We start from the raw sequence: 22,842 nt of genomic DNA on the forward strand, positions 1-22,842 counted from the left end.
TACTTTTAGTAGTACATTGTTAATAGTGCCTTTCATTTCTAACAACCAACCATACTGAGAAACGTCTAATAAGTATCACATACCTCTTTGAGGTGTATGGAAACATTTTATAAAAGTTGTTACGTAGTATTTTTTATCTCTAAGAAGAAACCTTTGAAATACAAATAACCAATTAATCGAACTCTAAAAACAAAGATAGTAAATTCTCTAGCTAATAGATTATAGATGGAGTATAAATTGTATAATAGTATGTATATGCATGTAATTGTATTGGATCACAATGACGCGGTATGTACGTACTTCAATTAAACAATTAAACATAATAAATATTCATCAATTCATATAATTTGATGCCACTAGGTTAGATATGCACGTTATTATAAGCAATTAAATGGAAGAATCATATAACATAAACTAATTCCATTTTTGAGGTGGTGGCCATCTTCCACATACTATATATACCATGCCTATCAACCCATTCTCTTCCATCCAATTAACCTTAAACATTCATTATCTAAAGTTTGAGCAAAGATATATAGTTGAGAGAATGGGAGAAAATAGGGGCTTAATGCTTTTTAAGCTTGTTATACTATTAAGTTTATCGACGGGTGCTCTTGGCTATCGAACCGGTGGTTTCCGTGCTTTCTACTTTGTACAACAGGTAAAATTTCATGCTAGTACTACCTAGTGAGACGATTAAATTATGACAGAAGGAATAATATTTGTACATTATTTCATGCAGTGGCTAGGATCATATTGTAACCAAAGAGGGACAGTATGTTGTGACCCACCAACCGGAAAGCCAAAACCAGATTTTACGATTTATGGGCTTTGGCCTTACTACAATGATGGTAGCTTCCCTTACAATTGCGGTGATGACAATTATGATGTTGGCCGGGTAACTCTTTTATTACTATGTAACTCCGTACCTCCTATTTTATACAAGTATACTTTATTATGAACGCTTTTTAATAGGTAAAGCTATCAAATATTTGTTTTTCCCTAAAACTCATAAAGTTTGACAAAAGTGATGAGTCAAAACAAATCCTAGTTAGTTTATTATTCTTAAATTAGAGGTTAAATAAACTTTGTGTTAATTACATTATTGCAGATTAAGTACATGGAAAAGAGACTACAACAATCATGGCCAACGTTCACATGCCCACAAATCGGAAGGAAATTTTGGGTGCATTTGTGGAACAAGCATGGTACATGCACCAAAGACATTCTAGGTGAACTTGCCTACTTCGAGGGTGCCTTGTACCTTAAGAACAAGGTAAACATTTTACAAGCCCTAGCAAGAGCCGGTATCAGACCGGATAACCGGTTTTACTCCCTCAAATCCATAAAGAAGGCCATTTCTCGATCCACCGGCGGGTTCCACCCATGGATTGTTTGTAACACAAATGCTAAAGGTAACAAACAAATTTGGCAAGTCACTTTTTGTTCTGATAAGACTGGAAAGAAACTCATCCAATGCCCTTACCTTCCTGGTGGACGTGGTAACTGCGATAATAGAATTCAGTTCCCTTCCTTTTATTAATCAGGGAAAATTAATTAATGTGGTTCATTAATTACTTCATGAATACATTATGAAGTATATGTATTAAGCTACCACTATGACAATATCTCAATTGTCAATTATATTAAGTAAAGATGTATTTTCCCCTTTAATTAATAGTGTACTTGTATATGTTCAATAATAATATTTATCAAATCCAGCATGACTCGACTCGTTTACCTAAATACCGTGAAAAAAAATAACAACAAGTCTCATTTTGTATGAACTTAATTTACAAAAATACGGAGTACATTGCAAGGTATAAACGTGTCGACATTATTGACTTCATTGTGTAGAACTGTAGGCGGTATAATGATATCCTTATTTTAAATTGGTGAATGTCTCCTCCTCGATCTGTAATTGATATCTTCGTTCCTTTTCTTAGTCTCTACTTTATGTCAAGGAGAATGTGGGTTTAACCACACAAATCGAATCCATTGAATTCTCATCCCAACTTCCAAGACATTAATTGTCAATTCTTTTACAAAATTATTCATTAACCCATCACATATGCAGGAACCGATCGAGTTAAAACACCTGTAAATTTACAAAAATCAATTAGTAATACTAGGATTCCGAGTATCTCCATAACATTTATCTTGAATTTATTTTCAAATCTTTCCTACGGAGTAATATTGGACAATTATACACTCCTTTTTTCTATGTACTCATTTTTTATTTTATTTTTTATAGTTTTCAGTATATACGGAGTATACATTGTTAGCTAAATAAGTAATTGAAACAACTTAACTGCGTATATACAAACTGAACACTTGTCGCGCCGTGGCCGGACCACTGCTCTAAAAGACAATCCCGCGCTACCTCCGATGAAGTAGATCACTTGCGGTTGCCCTCCAGAATTAACACGACACCAAGGATTGTGTGCACTCACAAGCCTCGGTTGGAGACCAGAATATTTGCCCAGAAAAATGAGAACAGTGTTTAGAGTATGTATTTATAGTGGAATTGTAACAGCCATAAAACGGCTAGTAGTGGACATAAAAACGGTCAGTAAATGGGAAGCAGTGGAAGTTACCACGATTTACTGAATGATTAGTGGGGCAGTTACAACAACATCACAAAACCCACCCCACGTCCAAGTACCAAGGCCCGACCCGCACGCGTGTGTGTTGTGTGTCCACTCATGCCACTCACATGCTTTCTTGAACAAATATTTCATTCAAGTCCCCAAATATAAACATTGAAAGTAGTTGATGTTTTTCCCATGTGGGACTTCCCACATTCCCTTGTCCCCACTCATTTTTCTTTTGTACTACGTATTTCTCACTAGGATTTCCAACATAAAATTTTAAATATATTTGAGATTAATCTAACTATATTTTAATCCTTTTAACTATATTTGAGATTAATCTAACTATATTTCATTTTCCGATGCAAGATTTCAGACAATAATATCTTCAATTATGGATAGGTAGAAAAATATATAAAGTTGATATATAAAGAACATTTATTGAGACGAATCTAACGAGACACAATATCACTATGTTTTTATCTAACAAGAACCAACATGATTATGTTTTTCTTAAGTACAAATCACAAATTTTAAATGAGCTTGTATAAATAGTGTCAAAATCAAATTGTGTCCTCTAATAAAAAACCGAGAAAAATATTTATACTACTGAAGTACTAGTATATTGGTATACAAGGCCGGTGTTGACAATTTAGCGGAGAAATTCAGAATGGGACCAATGGGTACATAAAATAAAATGTCCAAGGGAGTGTTTTCATTTGGGTATCAACAATGTTGAGTACAAGGAAGCATGTTGGCATATTGCTCGAGGCCCAAAGACAAGGAAGCCAGCCACATATTTACACGTAGCGTTCATGGGCTTTGGGCTTTGGGCTGTGGGCTTTAGGCCTTATGGGTTATGATGACGGCCCTCTCAGATTGAACTATTGGATTGTTTACTTTTTCTTTTTCTTCTTTGACAAAGAGGCCATTGAATTGTAAATTTTACATGAGTAATCCACTAATGCTAAGAACACTTTCTATTTGACAAAAAAAAATTAAATAAATATTGCTATGTGTAATGTAATTTATGTAATTAATTTATTTCTCAATTATTGTGTAATTACCTATTATCCTTAAGCCTTAGCTTAACCATAGAATACTCGAGTATATATTTTGACGTTATAGAATGAGAAAGGTACGTCAAATATTTTCAAATGGTATCACATATATTTCTTTTGTTTCTTAATTATATACGTCTTTTGTTTCTCATAGATGCACTATTTTACTGTTTACATTATTTATACAATAGTAATTTTTACCATATATATTTAGTAATTTGTAAAGATAAATGTCTACTTAAGTGTTTTTTTGGGTTAATCTCAATGTTTATTTTTAAAATATTATTTATTTATTGTAATTTTTACTAATATATAAATTAGAGATATTAATTTTTTTTGTATTGACTTTCGTGTCAAGTCAAAGTGATAATGTATTAAAAACTGAGAAAATGTTATGTCATGTTATGTTATGTTACGTAGTCTTTTTTTCTTAAATAATGATAAAATGCTAATTAAAATTCTAAAACTTTTTCCAATTGTAAATAATTAAATTTTACTAATAATTGAGATATGTAAGTTATCATTTGGTTTAAAGATGAAACCTTATGCGTTAAACTTATATCAAGTTGGTTAATTCGGAACTGATAGGTCAAGTTGACACATTAATTTTAATATGAATAAATTTTTTATTTAAACCCAATATTTTTGTTTGGCAGTGATTCGGCCGACATATCCATCAATAGTTACGAAGTTGGAGGTGTTTTTAATTTCTTCTTTCTCCTTCCTTAGATTTTGAGTTTTGACACAAAAGAGAAAGTAGACGCAACACGTTGGTTAAAGACAAAGCACAATAATAATCGTGTAATGATGTTTGTTGGATAACCCTAATACGAAAGCGTAATTATTTACTGCAAATGCTTTTACATGTCTCCAAGTTAGCTGACCACAAATATTTCTTTGTTTCTTCTTATGTGCATGTATGAGCCTTTAATTTAACGGCCCTCAAAACTTAATCAGTATTTCCTCGGTCCCAATTTATTTTTTACGTTTTTTTTTTCGGTGTCTCATTTTAATTTTTATATTTAGAATCTTTTTTTTATAGTGTAGCACAAGAGTTCGTAATATTCTTTTAAAAATCGTGGCAAATGATTATTTCAACCAATCAAATTCATTGGATCGTTTTAACCATTAAATCTTTCACACTCTCCCTTGTTGGAACATCATATTTCTCATTTTTTCAATGTCAATTTTTCGATAAAAGTGAAATTATTATTAACAAACGTAATTTGGATAGTTTAAGTTAAACAAAAAGAGAATCTTTATCCACATTAATTACATGTTAAATCGTGTGCATGATATCAAACATAAAAAATAAAAAGAGACGGGGAAAGTAATTTATATAAACTCTTTTATTTGATACTATCATTCTATCAACTCCATTTTTGAAAGGTTTTTACACTTTAAATGTACAAAGTATGAAAATTTTGACCCTAAACTTACACTGTTATATACATCAATACATTATCAAGTGAGATCTTGTTAAATTCGTCTCAATAAGTACATTCAAAACATTAACTTTAAACAAAAAAAAATCGCATACGAAACTGAATACATTAATGATCAAATATTGCATTGAATTCCGCACAAATAGTAAGGGTAAAAAAAAGTAGGGATGAAGAAAGTATAAGCTTAATCTGATGTCAAAAAAAAAAATCTATTCCTTATGAAATGGAACAAATAAAAGTGGTTTCCTCCAAAATAAACAGTGTTAATAGCCAGTGGCGGACCTTGAACGGTTTTACGAGGGGGCCGGTAGAAAAAAAATTAAGCAATATACTATGTAATTATACAATTATACACAAATTTTAGGGGGACCGTAACTAAAAATACACTACAAAATTTTTCGGTCGGGGGGCCAGGCCCACCCCAGCCACAACAAAGATCCGCCATTGTTAACAGCAAAGCATAAAATAAAGGGGAATTCTCTTTTGTAACCTTAAGTTTCTAATTTTTCTCTTTGGTAAAATGAAAACAAGAATTGACTCTCTGGTAGCCTTAAGTTTCTATACATAATTAAATAATTGCATAAATGATGGTTTTATCTTATTTTTTTGATTAAAAACTACATTATTAGACTAAATGTAGTCAATTAATGATTACGTTACTAAGTACCCTTAAAACTAGTTTTCCCTCCCAATTGAAAAGACTCTTTCCCTCCAAATTATTTCCTCCTCTTATATAAACCCAAACCAATAAACCTTAATACCCAACTCATTATTGTGCAACCAAGTTGTTGTTTAAGTTATCAATTTATCAGAAATTTTAAATTTGCAATGTTTTCAAATAATGATATTTAGTTTCCCACATTTTCATTCGGATAATACATCAATTGATTTGCAATGGTTTTTGTTTGAAGTGCTTCAATTGATGAAAAGTTAGTGAGTATAGGTGAATGGTGTACTAACTCATTGAAGAGGGTATTCTTGTACATTCAGATGTTAACCACTGTTAATCAAATTGGTTAAAACATCATCAATGTCATTGTTTAATATGTACAGAAACTTAAGGTTACCTACCTAAGAGAAAATTAAGAAACTTAAGGTTACCAAAGAGAATATCCTTAGAATAAAAAGTAGTAAGATAAAATAATATGAAGTACTTATTAAAAAACAAAAACAAAAAATGAAGACAACTAAAATGAAAGTAGTTTTTTTTTTTTTTTTGGTGTTACCACCCGGTTCACCCTTAAGGTTAATTCGGATTCGGGGTGAGTTCCGAGTGGATAGGTTTCAGTCCCCTCACAATTATTGTTGCGTAGGATCGAACATGCAGTACTTCCTACCAAGTTCAATTCAACCTCAATCACCATTGAACCAACATGCATGTAATTGGTATGAAAGTACAGTTATGCATTTACAACGATTTGGCTTATAATTAACTAGTGTTGTACTAGTATTACATTTACACCCGTTTCAATTCATAGATCCTCGCTCTTTCGTAATTCTTACTCTAAGCGATTTTGGTTGGACATCGTAGTAGTAGCAGTAGTTGTGATGTGATAAACATGGTGTAACGCCAAAAGTGGATTTAGGACTTGGCAACAAAAAAGTGAATCTCGTTCGCTCGTTGTGTGATAAAGCACACAACAAAACATCACTTTTCCATTGGCAAACCTCGGACAAGTAAAATAGCTATAATTTGTCTTAAGTACGATGATAGAATATGTATATAGAAATTAATGTAAATTAATTTTGTGGTAATTAGTTTATAGTTATTAGATTAGTTTTGGATAACCCTAATATAATTTTACATACATTTTCGTAAAATCAATAAGAAAACACGGTAAATATTTCTCATAGTACACATTTCTAGTCCCCCTAAAAAAATTCTAACATTCGCAACATCCAAGTAGTACCACTAATGAGGTTTTGTTAGTCGGTTACCAATGATGTCTTTATGGCCTAGTGGTTAACAATGAGAGTATGTGTACGATAAGTCTCATGTTCGAATCTCCGCCCTAATTTGTAATTTGTATTGGCCTCATGATTCATTCGCACCGAATAAAAAGAAATACATAACAAATGCCTGTTTCATTTACCTAATTCCAATACCATAATGCTTATTTAAGGTCTTATTATATCATTTGATTTCATACAAAAAGTTTAGATCATGTCATTTTAGAAAAATAAGTTTAACATATAAGTGTAGAAAAAATAAGTTTAAATTAGGTAACCCAGACTACCTAAATTAGATCAAAATCAAACAAAATTAGACCAGACTAATTAAGACTGGATCAAAACATTCTAGATTAGTCAACATCAAATCATATCAAGTTATCAACTCAACTCAGATCATTCCAAATCAAACAAACGAGTACATATTAGATCTGTCCATATTAAATCATATCATTGTATAATTTCAACGCATATCAAATCAGTCCAGCTCATATCAAATCAGTCCAACTCATATCAAATCAGTCCAAATAGATCATACAGTTCAAATTAATTAGATCTATTAGGTCAAGTCAGTCTATACCAGATCAATTTTAATTAAATCGACTAGACTAGATCAGTTTAGATTAATCCCCGTCACTCTGGACATCCCGATCAGATCATATCAAGCCATATTAGAATTAATTACAAGTATGTTAACGGTGATTATGAAAACATTTTACCTATAAAAATTACTCTCTGTTCCTAAATGTTCTTTCGCATTTCAGTTTGACACATTTGCCAATGCATATTTTACATCGTTAATATCTCTAATTACGTGTTATTAAAAATTATAAATTTTCATATTGTTAAAGTACTCATTGAGACGAATCAAATAAGACCCCACATGACTATATTTTTTTCTTATTTATTGGTAGTAATTCAAGATTCTCTTCAATTGTGAATAGTGTTAAGATATGGGAAGAACATTAAGGGACAGAGGGAGTAATCAATAATCCATCCCTCCCAACGTAATATTGTCACACTTTTTTTCCCGTTCGTCCCAATTTAATTGTCATATTTCCTCTTATGACATGACCTGATGACCTGCTAATATGTTTTTACCATTCTCTTCCCACTATCAAAAGTTAGGGTTTCACTTCTTCTCTCATTCAATCTGAATATTTCTCCACTGTCTCCCATTGCACCTATTAAAATATATATCCTTATTTCCTATTAGTTGCAACATTTTGACTTTTGCATTATTCATATAACCTCCTTTGACCGGTTTTGATGAAGTATATACTTCGTATAAACTAACACATAGTCATGAGGAATCTTGTTAGATTTACCTCAAATTTATATTTTCACAATATCAACTTTTTATAATTTTATTTATATACAGTTAGAGATATAAATGGTCAACGATGTGTGTTGGCAATCGTAAAAGTCAAAGCGCAGCCAATAAAAGAGAACACATGATGTATTCGATAAGTCAACATCTAATTATAGCATAAAACTATGTGAAAACTTAATACAACAATTAAATTAGGACGGAGGGAATATATTTTAGTTTAAATATGAGTCCTAGTTTAAATATGAGTCCTAAAATTTTAAATCGACTCAAATTATATAAGATACATACAATAGATAAATACTCTCTCTGATTTCCTAATTAAGTTCAACCCGCTTACTATTATGGAAACAAAGTTAAAAACTTTGACCATGTCTCTTTATTTATGTATAAGAAAAAAAATCATGAGATGTCTTATTGGATTTTTTTTTATTGTACGTAGTATATAATTTACCCACCTACAAGAGATGGGTAGCTGTTTCAACTCAGTTTATGATGATTCAGTATATAATTTCAAAATATCAATATATGTTTAGGGACATAAAGGTCCGAGCAGTGAATTGAAGGCTGCCTAGAATGCAATTGAGCATAATTTAGGAAATACTTATAAAAAAAGTTATTTTAGTAAAACGGAGGGAGTATAAAATTTCCATTAAAAATAAAATAAAATAAAGGATAGGGTAATATATAATTATTTTTTTGTTTGCCGCGAATTGAATTAGTAACAACCTTGACTAAGCCTTTTTCTTCTACACTACTCCGTATAGGCTATTATTAAACCATTAAACATACGGAAAAATTGTGACTTTAATGATATCCATTAATTTATTTTTATGTTTACTTTGTTGGTATTCTCTCATAATCCATTCAAATGTCAACTTTTCTTTATTTTATTCAAAATATGGTTTTTTTTAATTAACATGATCATCTAGACTACAATAATAGTCTTGCAAAAAAATAAAAATGGTTTAAATTAGTAACATGTTGACCAAAATTACAATTTAAAATCATCCAAGTTATTATTTTTTGTTAATTTGACCAATAAAATGAAGAAAGGTTGGAGCCATAGGTCCATCCAAAAAATACGATTCTCCACCTCTTAAATTCAACAAATTCCCCAAAATTGACCAAAGAAAACAAAAAAATAAAAATAAAAATAAAAAATAAATAAAAGGGAGACACCTGACCAACCTTTGGTCAAGACATCACATTGATGCTTACTTTGATGATGTGTGCTAAAATGACAAGGACACACTCTTAAATCATAAGGGTACACGGGGATAAACAAATGGGAGATTATTTTATCGCAAATTCTAAATAGTTGCAGCATTTTAATTTTTAAGTTTAATGACATATAATTTTGATCATCAATTTTTGTAATTTTATATTAATAAAAATTGTAGAAAGTTGACATACTTAAAACATACATTGAGACAAATCCAATATTTTACATAATAATATTTGTTTATATTTATTAGTATAAAGTTATTGTGAAAATAAGATAAATAAACAGTGTCAAAAGTCAGATGGTGCAACTCTTTAGAAATATAGATAGTATTTAATATTCGTATATAATAGAGATTGTAATAAAGTAAAAGTTAACTCGAAATTCTTAAAAGTTGTCCCGTTATAATATAAAAGTTATTAAGTCATTAGTGATTAAAAATTATCCCTAATCAGGAACTCGCGCACACTACTCATCTCCATTCTATCCGATCACAAATTCCCATATCCTCCTCCTTCCCTCAACATGATTATACAATTTACCGATTTGGCTTTAATAATACTTTGGCTCATGTCGACAATCTAAACACCATTACACAATTTTACATGCAGAAAATCTTACAACTGAATTATTGATATTTCAAAAGTCTGATTAATATTGTATTATGACATTTTCACTCAAATATATGCGCTTTAACTTATTTTGAATTATTTCAAGAAAATAAAGTTCATATAAATTTATACAAACTAAGTTTAACAAAATTAAGTTATAATAGTTTTTTTCAAGACAATTTAAGAAATACTTCTAAGTATTTTTTTTAAAAAAACAAAACCATGTAAGTTTTCTTTTAAAAGTTCATATATTTTCACAAATGTTCGGATGATTTCATTTGAGTCAAAATCGTACGAAGAATGAACCAAACATAACATAAGGGTATTTTATCCACCTTCGCGTAAAAAAAACGGGGGAGTAATCAGTAAAACCTAAAAAAAGACCAAAAAATTCCTTTAAAAAAAAAAAAGACCAAAATATACTACTCCGTACTCGAAAAGGGAGGACTCGTCAAAACACTGCTCCCTTAAAACCTACTCTCGACTTAATTTCCTTTTTTTTATATAAGAAATATTTTAATTTTGTTTTGTTGGTAGTACCACCATTAAAGCGTAGACTTGAAGACCACTGTTCAAACCAATTAAAGTCCCCTTCAATTTCTCTTCCTTTTCTCTCTCCTACCACCATTTCTGCATTTGAAGTTATTCCATTCCAAGGTCAGTTTTTGTTTTAGAAGTTTTTGTATCTTTGTTTCCAGCTTTTAAATTACAGTTATGCTTACAAATTGAAGTTTAGTCGTTAGTTTTTATGTATTTTTTTTTTTCATAATTACCCTCAATTTTGTTTATTTTAAGTTCATATTGATTTGATTTCAATGTGGGATCTTCTATTCATGTTTATAGAGTATAAAAAATTGATCTTTTTCGTTTCATTTTGGTGGGTTGGAAAGATATTATTATTAGATGAGATTGTTAATTATTTTTGAAGTAATTAGTGTCTCCTCATAGTGGCAAGAAAAATTGGCAATGGGTATACGGTAGTGATGCAGAAGGGATTCGATCTGAGGTTTTGGGTTCAATCCCGGACGACATTAACCAATTAAGCAAGAAGCTAACTCTGAATCTGTGAAAAGAAGTATTAGAATAGTTCGTGATTTTGTATTGAACTACTTATTAACAACGGTGGTGTATAATTCCTGAAATTGGATGCAATTTATTGAATTTCTGGATATTTATATGTAGTGCAGTGGATTTTTTTGTTCAATAAATGTTTGTTAACATTGTTGTGGGGTTTCCTAATTGGGTTTTTGAGTGGTAAATCTAATGGGATTTTCTTTTTCACTGTAGCATTTTGATTTGTAAACTTTAGTGGTAGTTGCAATAATCATAGTGACATTGGAGTTTCTCTTTGTTACTTGACCATTCAATTTTTGAATCTGAGCCTCAGATTTTTGGATTTTGTTACTCAGCACTTCAAATTAGACCAGCAATATGCATCCATTTGTGAAAATCCAAACCCATGTCCTTTCCTTAGTCAATTTCACCTGTTATTTAGCTAGTGAATCATGGCTATGCTCAGATTATAGCATAGAGTTCGAATTTGTTGGTTTTTAATCGCTGATACAGTTTGATCTGTCCTTTTCAAAATCATCTCTAGCAGTGTCTAATACCAAGTATGCAATTAGTCAGAGCTCTGAATACGGAGTAGAGAAGATTATAGAGCATTAACAAATGTGCTCGTTATTTTCCTTATGACCTCAATTAGGTTGAATGGCAAGAAAACAAATTAGCATTTCTGTAATGCTTTTAATATTTCTATGGTTGTTCACTTGTTTGGTTGTACCTCATTAAATGACCTTGTGCTCTAACTATTGATTTTCAGGATATGGGTTGAGTCGTCACTTATATTGTCCTTGAGGAACTAGTCAGATAATCTTCTCTTTAATTATGAAATTTGGTCTTACAGATTTCCGCTCTGAGAAGATGCCGCTAAATGATCTGAAATCGATTACATAAATGCGTTCAATGATCTGGTTCATGCCTGCTTTCAAATATCAGTCTTTGTGTGATAGCTTTATGTCGTCTCATTGTTCCTGGCTTCATGTGCTTTTTAGTTTGAGACTGCACCTTCACGTTTAAGCTCCACTTTGCTGATTGACTCTCTTTGTTGGAGCTAATGATGAAAGACATGAAGAAATGGTATGCGGGTATTATAGTTTCTTCTATCTTCATGTTGCTGGTGCTGCGATACACCATCATGCAAAATCCCATAGGGCAAAGTTCCTTTACTGGTTCTTTATCTTTCAATACAACTAATCCATTTGAATGGGTTAATACTAATCCTCTTGAATGGATAAGCTCTACTGGCGCACCTGATGTTCAAAGTCCTAAAATTGCTTCCCAAGTAATTCCAACAGATACTCTGATCTCCGGTCTCTTTGTTCGAAGGAACCTTACAAAGGAAGAACATCATTCTTTGCTGACTTGGAACCAGCTGAAGCACCTAATTAATAATTCTCAGGCTTTGCCAAATGCAGTAGAAGCCACTAGAGAAGCTTCACATGCATGGAATGGCCTTATGACTGTGATTGAAGAAGAAAAGCTTCACGTAAATGATAGCACTTCCATGAAAGCAAAAGAGAAACAGTGTCCGCACTATCTTAAGAGGATGAATGACTTAGAATTTAACAATAGTAATTTTAGGTTAGGGGTGCCTTGTGGATTGACTCAAGGTTCTTCTGTTACACTTATTGGCATTCCAAATGGCCTTCTTGGTAACGTTCGGATTGACTTAACCGGGGAACATATACCTGGAGAGCCAGATCCACCTATTATACTGCACTATAATATCAGGCTACATGGAGATCAGATAACAGAGGACCCTGTTATTGTTCAAAACACCTGGACTGCTGCACATGATTGGGGTGAAGAGGAGCGCTGCCCAAATTCTGAGACCGACAGTAATAAGAAAGGTGATTAAGTTTCTTCTTGAGTGGAATATATCATGCTCAATTCCTTTATTTTTGAGTGAAAGTGTAGATTCTCATCATTCTGAATTAATGTCAGAGTAATTCAAATTGCTTGGTAGTTTCTTTTCACTTTTGTTCTAAAATACTTTAAAACATGAGTATTCTCTCAATCGTGTTGATAATTGGAGAGTTTCTGTTAGTTACTTGCTATGTCAAACACTCAAATTTCTGACATTTTCAGGGGAAAAAAATATCTTTGGAACTCTTTAATAACTTAATAAGTTAATATAGTAATGCATGACTGTGATTGGTTGTTGGAGTTTGATACGCAACTATACTATTATATTCTGGACTTCTGGCATGCTTTCTAAATTCCTGACTCTACTCGAATGTGATGTGTGTTCATTTGAAAAAGCTTCTTCTAAAGTCTAAAGTCTAAAGTTCTAAACCTCTATAAGGTGTAGAAAATTTTAACCAGATTTTTTTTTTCCTTTCAAAAATCCTATCATTGTCTGAAATTGTAGATGTCAGGAAACCCTCATGTTTCCTGTATGGTTTTCATGTGCTATCTGAGTTTGCAGCTTTTAGTTCTTTTATTTCTAATTTTTGGATATTGCTGAACTAGATTATGTATACTAGAGGAGCACAATGAGAAATACCTCTGGTTCATATGCTTCATCCTAATTTTGCATAGATCATACTTTTGTCTTACATTCATTGATATTCAGACTTCTAGATAAGACTAGGTTTTTTTTTTTATCAGGATTCAGGACCATTGTTCTTTCGAACTAAATATACAAATAACCATGACTATTCCACTCTTGACATTTTCCAATGTTTTTCAGATTACAGTTGTGTTTGAATGAAATCATGTTGTGTTGCATATGTTTTGTTGCATGACCCTCTTCTAAATTTTACAGTGGATGAGCTTGATCAGTGCAATGAAATGGTGGGGAAGGATGTCAATCAAACATTAAAGGCGTTAACACATGTGAATGGTTCCAATGGATCTTCACAGGTTCATGATGGATTCAAAAGACGGCGATACTTTCCTTTTAGACAGGGCTATCCATTTGTTGCAACACTTAGGGTTGGGTCAGAGGGAATTCAAATGACAGTTGATGGGAAGCACATAACTTCCTTTGCTTATCGTGAGGTGCTGGTCTTAAAGCTCCTCTAATAATTTCTCTGTAGATGCTTTAGAACAAATCCAGCTTATTTCATTCAACTCACCTGCCTTTTCCAATTATTTCAGACGTTGGAACCTTGGCTTGTTAGTGAAGTTAGAATTTCTGGAGATCTGCAGTTGATTTCAATCATTGCAAGTGGTCTGCCAACATCTGAGGATGTGGAGCATGTTCGTGATCTGGAAACTCTGAAGGCTGTTCCAATTCCACATGGAAAGTCTTTAGATCTATTTATTGGGGTTTTCTCTACTGCTAACAACTTCAAGCGTCGAATGGCTGTTCGAAGAACATGGATGCAATATCCAGCAGTGCGCTCTGGATCAGTTGCAGTGCGCTTTTTTGTTGGTTTGGTGAGTCTTTAAACTTTAATTCATATGTTGAATCGGGCAATCATTCAAAAAATTTGCCCATCTGTTAGGATTCACATAATTGGCTGCTGGTTCCTATCTGCAACTGACCACCAAAATTTTGACCTTTGACAGTTGCCTGCATAGTGCGTACTGTTTGATATCTAGTTTTATGCTTTTCTATTAATCTAGGCAACACATTAGAAATAGAAAATCATCCATTTTGTAACTCTTAACAAAGGGGCACTGTCTCACAATTATCTTCCCTTTCCAGTACTATGGTGTCGTTGAGCAATCAAAGATGTTGATGACTTTTAGACTTTTAGTTATATAGGCTACTCCATTATTACTAAATGCAATACTACAAATACCAAAGTAAAAAGAATTTAATGCTGCAATCAGAAGCACTAACACGCCTCAGTTAAGATGCCAATGAGCGATCCTTACATTTTGATGAAAACAGGGAGTACATTGAGATACTACGCTTACTTTTTTTTTTTTAAATGCCTTGGAAAAGCAAAAACTATACTCTTGACTTCTTGAGTCCTTTTGACTGGTATTTTTTATGTGCAATAGTATGTATTTTGGTATAAGCTTCTAGGAGATTGACTTTCATTATCTAAATCAGTAAATCTGCACTCAAAGATATAGAAAGATTATTACTCAAGAAGATAGCTTTTTCACAGCATAAAAACCAAAGAGTAAATGAGGAGCTGTGGAATGAAGCCCGTACTTACGGAGATGTGCAGTTGATGCCATTTGTAGACTATTACAACCTGATTACGTGGAAGACTGTGGCCATCTGTGTTTTTGGGGTAAGTCTTGTTTGCTTTATTATTCATGCCTTCGCTTTTCCTATGATGAAGAGGAAATTCCATTCAGTTATGTCCTCTCTTAAAATATACCGGAGAAAATAAGTTGTCTCAATCTATGGCCTGTTGGAAAATGTTCCCATGGTGTGACCTTATTAGGAGTCAGGGGTGTTGTCAGATCACTGTAAGGTAGAAAAAAGAAAATTGTTATTAATTTGCTCTATTCAATAGGTGAGATTGTCCAACAATGAGACTTTGAACTTTTATCCATGAAGTCTCTAATCTATATCCAACAAAGACTTGTCATGTGACATGAGTTAGAATACACACTACTTTGTGAAATATTATCTACCAGGCCATATGTTGGAAACTTGGAATTCTGTTGTGAAAATAACTCTTTTTGTCATTAATAATTTAATATAACTTGTTACTAACTTCTGGTACAATGATGCAATAGACGGACGTTGTTTCAGCAAAATATGTCATGAAGACAGATGATGATGCTTTTGTTCGTGTTGATGAAGTAATAGCTTCCTTGGATAGGATAAATGTAACCCGTGGATTGCTTTATGGGCTCATTAACTCTGACTCACGACCTCACCGGAGTCCCGACAGTAAATGGTTTATTAGTATTGAGGTAAATATAATCATCTAATCTCTTCGGTTTTTGTCTGTTTATTGGATAATATTTATTTGTTAGAAAGGCAAGCAAATTAAAGCTAAGAGTAAAATTTAATTTAGCCCAGAATACTCAATTGGTTGTATGTGATTCTATGGTTATTCTTTTCTAGTGGCTGCAAGTTAGGGGAGCAACCAAGGCTTTTTATTTTTTTGCTCATTTACTCGTTTGGAAGGTAAATAAGCAAATGAGCAAAAATAATAAAGTAAAATAGCCTTGACTGTGCCTTGCAAGGTACAACACTACAACCAGTTCCTCTGCTTATGCTTAAATCTCAACATAAACTACTGAAGCAAAAGCATACAAGATCTGGTCCGCAGATATTATGTACTCTCCATGCCTGAAAGATTATTCATAAAAAGCAAAATAACACCTATACTTTAGTCGCTATTTGGCCATTCACCATTGCACTAAATCTGATGTCTGCACTGTTGAGTTGATTTAAGATCTCCACTTAGCATCCATCTTCAAAACCATCGAAGTTTCTGATTTTACGATTTCTTAGTGTATGCATTTCTGCAAGAATATTTAACAAGAGCAATATGTTTTACGAGATTCCTTTTTTTTTTTTTTTACTAATCAGAGGCATACAATTCAATGCTTATATCTTACAGTAGCATGTTGCTGTATGATGTGCAGTCAAATCTTACTATTCTCTATGGTTGTCTAATCTTTAATGTGTATGTTCATGAAGGAATGGCCTGAAGAAACTTACCCACCTTGGGCACATGGTCCTGGTTATGTTATATCGCACGACATTGCAAATGCAATCTCTAAGAGACATCAAAACGGGCAACTAAAGGTAATTGAGAGGCTGAGAGAAAACAATATTTGATTTTCTGTTTTGGAAGGCTGATAAAATTGTATTAAATATTTTGTTGCTAATTTGCTATGTGATAAATCATACACTAAAAACATCATAATCTTATTGTTGTAAATGGCAGATGTTTAAATTGGAGGATGTAGCAATGGGAATCTGGATTGCTGCGTTGAAGAAAGAAGGGCTTGACGTCAGGTATGAGAATGAAATGAGAGTCTATAACGAGGGATGCAAGGATGGTTATGTTGTCGCGCACTATCAAGGTCCGAGAGACATGCTGTGTTTATGGCAAAAACTTCAAGAAACAAAGCGTGCTTTCTGTTGTGGAGATGGTATGAGCTAAGTAAGAAATTTTGCGATGTGTGACTGACTGTAACAATCAACCAACCAACCAACCAACCAACCATTGCGTTTGCATAGATGTAGGTTTAGGATTGCATATATAGGAGGCATTACCATATTCTTTTACCTCTCATCATTCTTTGAGTTTGAGGGCGAGTAGCTGCTTTCTGTGGATTTGGCCATATTTCGGCTTGTATCATATTTGAGTCATATGCATTATGCCAGGGAGAAGCATTAAGCATATGTTATCACTGTATATAATTAGATGCTGTAAAAACATAATGCTATTATTATATGAAATAGTGAATACCCTTTTCTCCCATATCTTTGCATTTCACTTCCAGGGAAGATTGTATAATCCTTCTACTCTCAAAGTCTGGCAAGAGTATTGGTCTAACCCTTTATAAACAGAGTAATCTAGGATCATCAAACTTCATTAAGGAGTGAAATATACTTATGGCTTGAAAATTGATACATTAATTTGGTCATAAAAAGAAGTTTCAACTTTAAGCCATATACTTGTGTATAACGCCTCTCTTGTGCGTGTCAATCCATAATTAGTTCTTTTTCCAATAGTCTACTTAAATTAGACCCTACTATGTTCGGTAATATGCCAATTAAAGGTTCGGGGCTTTAACCAGAAAATATTTAAACTTAATACAATCACTAAGATTTATAAAAGCAATGTCTTAATTACTACTAAAAAACACAACATTAACAAATAACAACACAAACCTGAAATAACAAAGCATTACTCATATGAAAGATGAGAAGCCACCATTCTAAGTGGCCATGCAACCAACCCCAAAACGAGCCTTAGGAAAGATAAGAAAAAGACAACTACAAACAACACCAACCATCAAAGGAAAACTCTCCATTGCTTCCTCCATTTCCTTAGCATGACCCGGAAGAAGACAGTTGGTGACCCGATGATCCGACAACGCGATCGCCATGAACACCATAACCGACATCATAGCATGCACGAAGTCCGCGAAATGTATGTTATACTTGTCCTCCTTAGGCACTTCTACCTCCAACCCTGGCTTGAAAACCGCTAACCCGTTCCGTGTCACGAACCCGTAGTAAACCTTCCCATCCGGGTCCCGGAAACTATCCGTAAAATGGAAGAAGAAGCATGAGAGGCAACATAGTATAAGGAGGATATAAGTCATAATGGTGGACACCGAAGAGCATTCACCAACACCATAGATAGAAGGAAGGACCATCTCAAAGGTGAGGAGGGTTCCAGTTGGGAGGAAATGGGCTAACATGGAAGTCTTAGAGAGGGTTCTTTGGACCGATTTCGCAACCACGGCCCGCCTTTTCTTTGGACCACCCGTGGATACGGGTAGCGTAGGCGGGTCCGAGGCAGGACGAGGGGTTGTTGATGATGGAGGGTACTGAGTGGTACGGCCTGATGGTGAAGCAGTGTAGATTTTGATCCCAAGCTCTGGTTGTTCAGTTTGCTCCATTTTTGCAGTGTTGTATGGAAAGAGAGAATTATTGCGGTTGTAGAAGTTGTTTCCTACAATATGATTTTGGGGAGGGTGGTGGTTTTTGTTGGTTTAAAAAGAGGGTTTTTTTAAATAAAAAAAAACTACTTTCAATTTTGTTTTTATATATAAAAAAAACTACCTTTCATAAAAGTAATTGATAACCACCAGTTCTTATCTAGTTACCGGTATAAATCAGTTAACAGAGTAAGTATACAATTTTCAGGGGATGAAGGAGCAACTTTACAACTTACAGGCGATATTAGTGTCTATCTAAGCAAGAAGCCATGTTCAGAAAGTGCAATTTCAAATGCTTTCACCCTTTCACCACGAATACTACCATTCCGATCATAGGATGATATTTCATCAATCTTGAGGTTCATTGCTGCTTTAACTAGCTCTTCGCCAACTACTTTTGCAGCCTCCTGAAAGCATTAGCCAGTGACAAACAATTTATTTCATTTTCTATCCACTTAAATCAAAGTAATCACTGAAAGTTTAACAAACTGCAAGAGAACAAGTGATTCTGTAATAGAAAAATTTGGTGATAAAAGTGAAGAGATGAAGATCAAGGCTTAGATTATAAATCTTAATTATCATAGCAAGTGATATTTCGAATGTGTTTATCTGTTAGAAGTGCTGGAACAAACCAAAAAAGTTCACTGCAATTGAGATTGAAAACAAACCAAATTTAGTGAGAAGAGTAAGAAAACACTGCATGGATCAAGAACTATGCATTTGATCCAAGAATCCAGATTCTCTATAGACATTTTAGTTCACGAAGAAAACCAAGTTGAGCTTGAAAATGCACATATTAAAAGTATGTTGAGCTCTGGTTCAAATTTCAGCCTGATTGTATCTTTCGTGAAAGAAAACAAACAACATCCGAGTAGATCATGCCCATTGACACAGTCAGTAGACTGTGTGATTAGTTACCATGCAATTTGATGAAGTTTATTTTTCCATTTTATTTGATGTTCTAGCTGCATATCAGGTTAGTCCGTGGATGCAACACTGAAATACAGCACAATTTGGAATGAACCTACAATTGGGAGGTGCTTACAGCTGTGCGCATATCAGGATCATTTCGTACAGATTTCTGCAGAGTGCTCCCATAAAACAAACACTTCTTATTCACGTCATCCACAAGCATTGCATACAACTGCTTTTCTGAACAGAATACTGAAAGTCTCGGTTTGGTTGGTGTACCGTTATACTGTGACAAAGAAGGATATTTTCTTAGAAATAGTCCATGGCTTCGTAAGGAAACAATAGCAGAAATGATTAGCAGCATTTGAGGTTTTGTAAATAACAATTAAACAGATTCATCTCAAAGATCGTCGTAAAGTAGTACAGAAAATTTTATTCATTACCAACTCAACAAGTAGCTCTTTGAATTCATTTCAAAATTCAGATTTTTCTCAAAGTTTAACAGAAATATGATGCATTTCTTTTTACAAGTTTTAGATTTCACACACTTTTTAAAATCCATAGGCAGATATAAACCACAAATAATGCGTAAAAGACTTAGTCCCTAAGTAAGATGTGATCATTCTAGATTTCCTGAACAAAAGCTTTTCACCAATGGCAGGTCTCATACCTTTTTCTGCAATCGTCTGTTTCGGAGTTTGTCACTTTCAGTCCGAGAATTCGCCCTTTTCCTAAACTTCGCTTCAACCACCAATGGCTTCCAAGCGAGTCCTACAGCCCAGAAACAAAAAACATAAATGAACCTCCAAAACTGCAAACTTTCCATTTGTATAACCACTTTTTCGTCTGGCTTACGTTGACGATTAACTGGAAGCAGGTGAACTTTGAATGGATTCAAATCAATCCTATTGAGAAAGCAACAATTCACAAGTTGCGTTGGATTGACATTCAAAAGAGCCATTGTGTTGAATTACCCTTCAGAGAGTTCAGACTACAAACTGTCAGCAATTTAACAACAAACGAGCTGATCACCAGACATCAAATCAACCCACATCCTAAAAAAAAAATTGAAACACATGTGTATTGTCAAATCCAATTCCAAATAAGCAAGTGTCAATTTTTAATCAACAAAACAAAAGGCAAACTTCTTACAGAAATTTTATCAAACAGGTGGTGGGCAAAGAGCATAAACACCAAAATCTAGTCTTCAAATTCGGAAAGAAAGAACCTAATTGCATAACCCTTATCAATAAACAAAGAATATGTTAATGGGCATTGATAATTTAGTGAATTTCCACAGTTTAGAGTTTGTAATTAAGGGATTTTCTCAATCTGAATTAACGAAATTGCCAAGCTTTATATGACTATGAGATCGTTAAATGGTGTAGGCATACCTTTCAAATTTCCAGCAATATTTATTTAACTGGTTTGTTGATGATGATTTGTGCTTGATTAGTGGATTAAGTTGACTACTTCACTTAAAATTTCTCCCGCCACTCTCTGTCTCTGTTTCAGGCACCATTTGGCCGGTTCATTTGTTCCAATGGTTTGGACTACGGATTTTTCATGAAATACCCCCGAATTATGGCGTAATTCACCAAATGCCCCTCGACTTTCAGAAATTCACCAAATGCCCCTCGACTTTCAGAAATTCACCAAATGCCCCTCACAAATGACTTAATACCCAAAATACCCTTACTAATGACGCGCCGTTAGTCCTCCGTTAGCCTAATTTTTAAATTCACCAAATACCCCTATTTTATTACTTATTTCATATAATACCCCTATTCTGAAACTTAATTCACCAAATACACATAACTTAAAATTACCCATTTTGATGCTCAGCAGCTAGTTTTATGTTTGAAAATTAGCCGTTGCTTATTGTTTGCTTATAAAAACCCCTTTTCTGACTATTTATTGTAGTTTTTCTATTGTTTTGTTAATTTCATATCATTTTTGTCATGAGTTTTCTTTCAAAATCATCATCCACACCCATGAATCCACATATGTAAGAGCCCAAACAATTTCTAATATTATGGGAGGAAATTTCCATCCGAGGCTCCGATACAACACTCAGTAAGTTTCAATTATGATCCAATAAGTTCAGGCCTCATCCAGTAAAGACAATGCACTTTAGCTGAGCAAAAGGCCAAAAAACCCCATTTTCAAAGGGATCTTATGTAAGTGAAGCTGAAGTAATTCAATCTAAAGCTAACACCTTAATTTTCTTATTGTCCGAATGGTAAAGAAACTAAGAAATCAAGTTCAATAACACATACATTTTTATCACAACCTCGATTTCAACTTGGATTCATGATGTGAAAATCTTGAGTTTGGAGGCAAATCTTTGTGCCAAGATTCATGTTTTTTCACTGGTTCATGAGCTTTGGAACATACCTTAGTTTCATTTTTTTTTCTTGTTCCCTCAAATCCAAAAATAGACATTTGTCCATAAATCTGACCATGTCAATAGGACCTAGCTCAAAAGAAAAGTGGGAAAACCTTTATGCCTCGACTGTAAGGTTGAGAGAAAGTTAGGAGATTGAAGAAAGATGTTTAGAGGCAGTAGAGACAGGAGACAAAAGGGAGTTAACGTTAAATATGTGGCATGGAAGCAATAGAAGCCAAGGTAGCTGGAACATATGCGTTAGAATAAAATTAATAAGAGCTTTATTTTTAATCTGTTTGCATATGTTAAAGATATTTCCCATATTGAAAAAGGAATACCTTCCGATTGCGTGGTAAATATAATTAATTGGTCACATAAAGAATAAGGTACAAAAGAAGTAGCTATTTTCTTGAAGAGTTGCGACGTTTTGAGGTGTTTTTAGGAGTGTTTTCTGTTTTAGTGTTGTACCGGAGCTTCAGATTGAGTGTTGTATCAGATATTCGGATGTCAAAGTTTCTCCCATGATAACAAAATTTATTTGGGACTCTTACATATGTGGACTCATTGGGTGTGGATGATGATTTTGAAAGAAAACTCATGACAAAAATGATATGAAATTAACAAAATAATAGGAAAACTACAATAAACAGTCAGAAAAAGAGTATTTATAAGCAAACAATAAGCAACGGCTAATTTTCAAACACAAAAACTAGCCGTTGAG

At 33.4% G+C, this 22,842-nt stretch overlaps 4 protein-coding genes across 12 annotated transcripts; 2 read left to right on the forward strand and 2 right to left on the reverse strand.

The window, feature by feature from the left end:
* The first annotated feature begins 473 nt into the window (after positions 1-473).
* LOC110782836 (ribonuclease 1-like) lies at positions 474-1,724 on the forward strand. Its single transcript, XM_021987084.2, has 3 exons — positions 474-661; positions 743-898; positions 1,112-1,724. Exons 1-3 carry the CDS (start codon positions 548-550, stop codon positions 1,541-1,543), a joined length of 702 nt encoding a protein of 233 aa, XP_021842776.1. The 5' UTR covers positions 474-547; the 3' UTR covers positions 1,544-1,724.
* An 8,988-nt stretch (positions 1,725-10,712) lies between these two features.
* On the forward strand, positions 10,713-17,631 carry LOC110782989 (beta-1,3-galactosyltransferase GALT1). 2 transcript variants are annotated; one of them, XM_021987280.2, is made up of 8 exons: positions 10,713-10,870; positions 12,120-13,125; positions 14,043-14,278; positions 14,378-14,659; positions 15,343-15,471; positions 15,926-16,105; positions 16,842-16,949; positions 17,092-17,631. In XM_021987280.2, the coding sequence occupies exons 2-8, from the start codon at positions 12,330-12,332 to the stop codon at positions 17,308-17,310; spliced, it is 1,950 nt and encodes a 649-aa protein (XP_021842972.1). In that variant the 5' UTR covers positions 10,713-10,870; positions 12,120-12,329; the 3' UTR covers positions 17,311-17,631. The 2 variants fall into 2 exon arrangements, with proteins under 2 accessions (XP_021842972.1, XP_021842971.1); XM_021987279.2 differs by having other exon boundaries at positions 10,714-10,870; positions 12,036-13,125.
* Positions 17,632-17,908: 277 nt separating this feature from the next.
* On the reverse strand, positions 17,909-18,792 carry LOC110782990 (protein DMP9). The gene has a single exon (XM_021987281.2). It carries the CDS (start codon positions 18,779-18,781, stop codon positions 18,092-18,094), a length of 690 nt encoding a protein of 229 aa, XP_021842973.1. The 5' UTR covers positions 18,782-18,792; the 3' UTR covers positions 17,909-18,091.
* A 115-nt stretch (positions 18,793-18,907) lies between these two features.
* On the reverse strand, positions 18,908-21,282 carry LOC110782991 (uncharacterized). Of its 8 annotated transcripts, none has more exons than XM_056827355.1 (6): positions 21,127-21,282; positions 20,885-20,960; positions 20,588-20,707; positions 20,403-20,503; positions 19,866-20,018; positions 18,908-19,227 (listed from the first exon to the last, which is right to left on the reverse strand). In XM_056827355.1, exons 3-6 carry the CDS (start codon positions 20,691-20,693, stop codon positions 19,072-19,074), a joined length of 516 nt encoding a protein of 171 aa, XP_056683333.1. In that variant the 5' UTR covers positions 20,694-20,707; positions 20,885-20,960; positions 21,127-21,282; the 3' UTR covers positions 18,908-19,071. The 8 variants fall into 8 exon arrangements, with proteins under 8 accessions (XP_056683333.1, XP_021842975.1, XP_021842976.1 ...); XM_021987283.2 differs by having other exon boundaries at positions 20,588-20,787; XM_021987284.2 differs by having other exon boundaries at positions 20,885-20,974.
* Between the last annotated feature and the right edge of the window lie 1,560 nt (positions 21,283-22,842).

The sequence above is a fragment of the Spinacia oleracea genome, chromosome 1 (assembly GCF_020520425.1).
Source record: "Spinacia oleracea cultivar Varoflay chromosome 1, BTI_SOV_V1, whole genome shotgun sequence".
Lineage (NCBI taxonomy): Eukaryota > Viridiplantae > Streptophyta > Magnoliopsida > Caryophyllales > Amaranthaceae > Spinacia > Spinacia oleracea.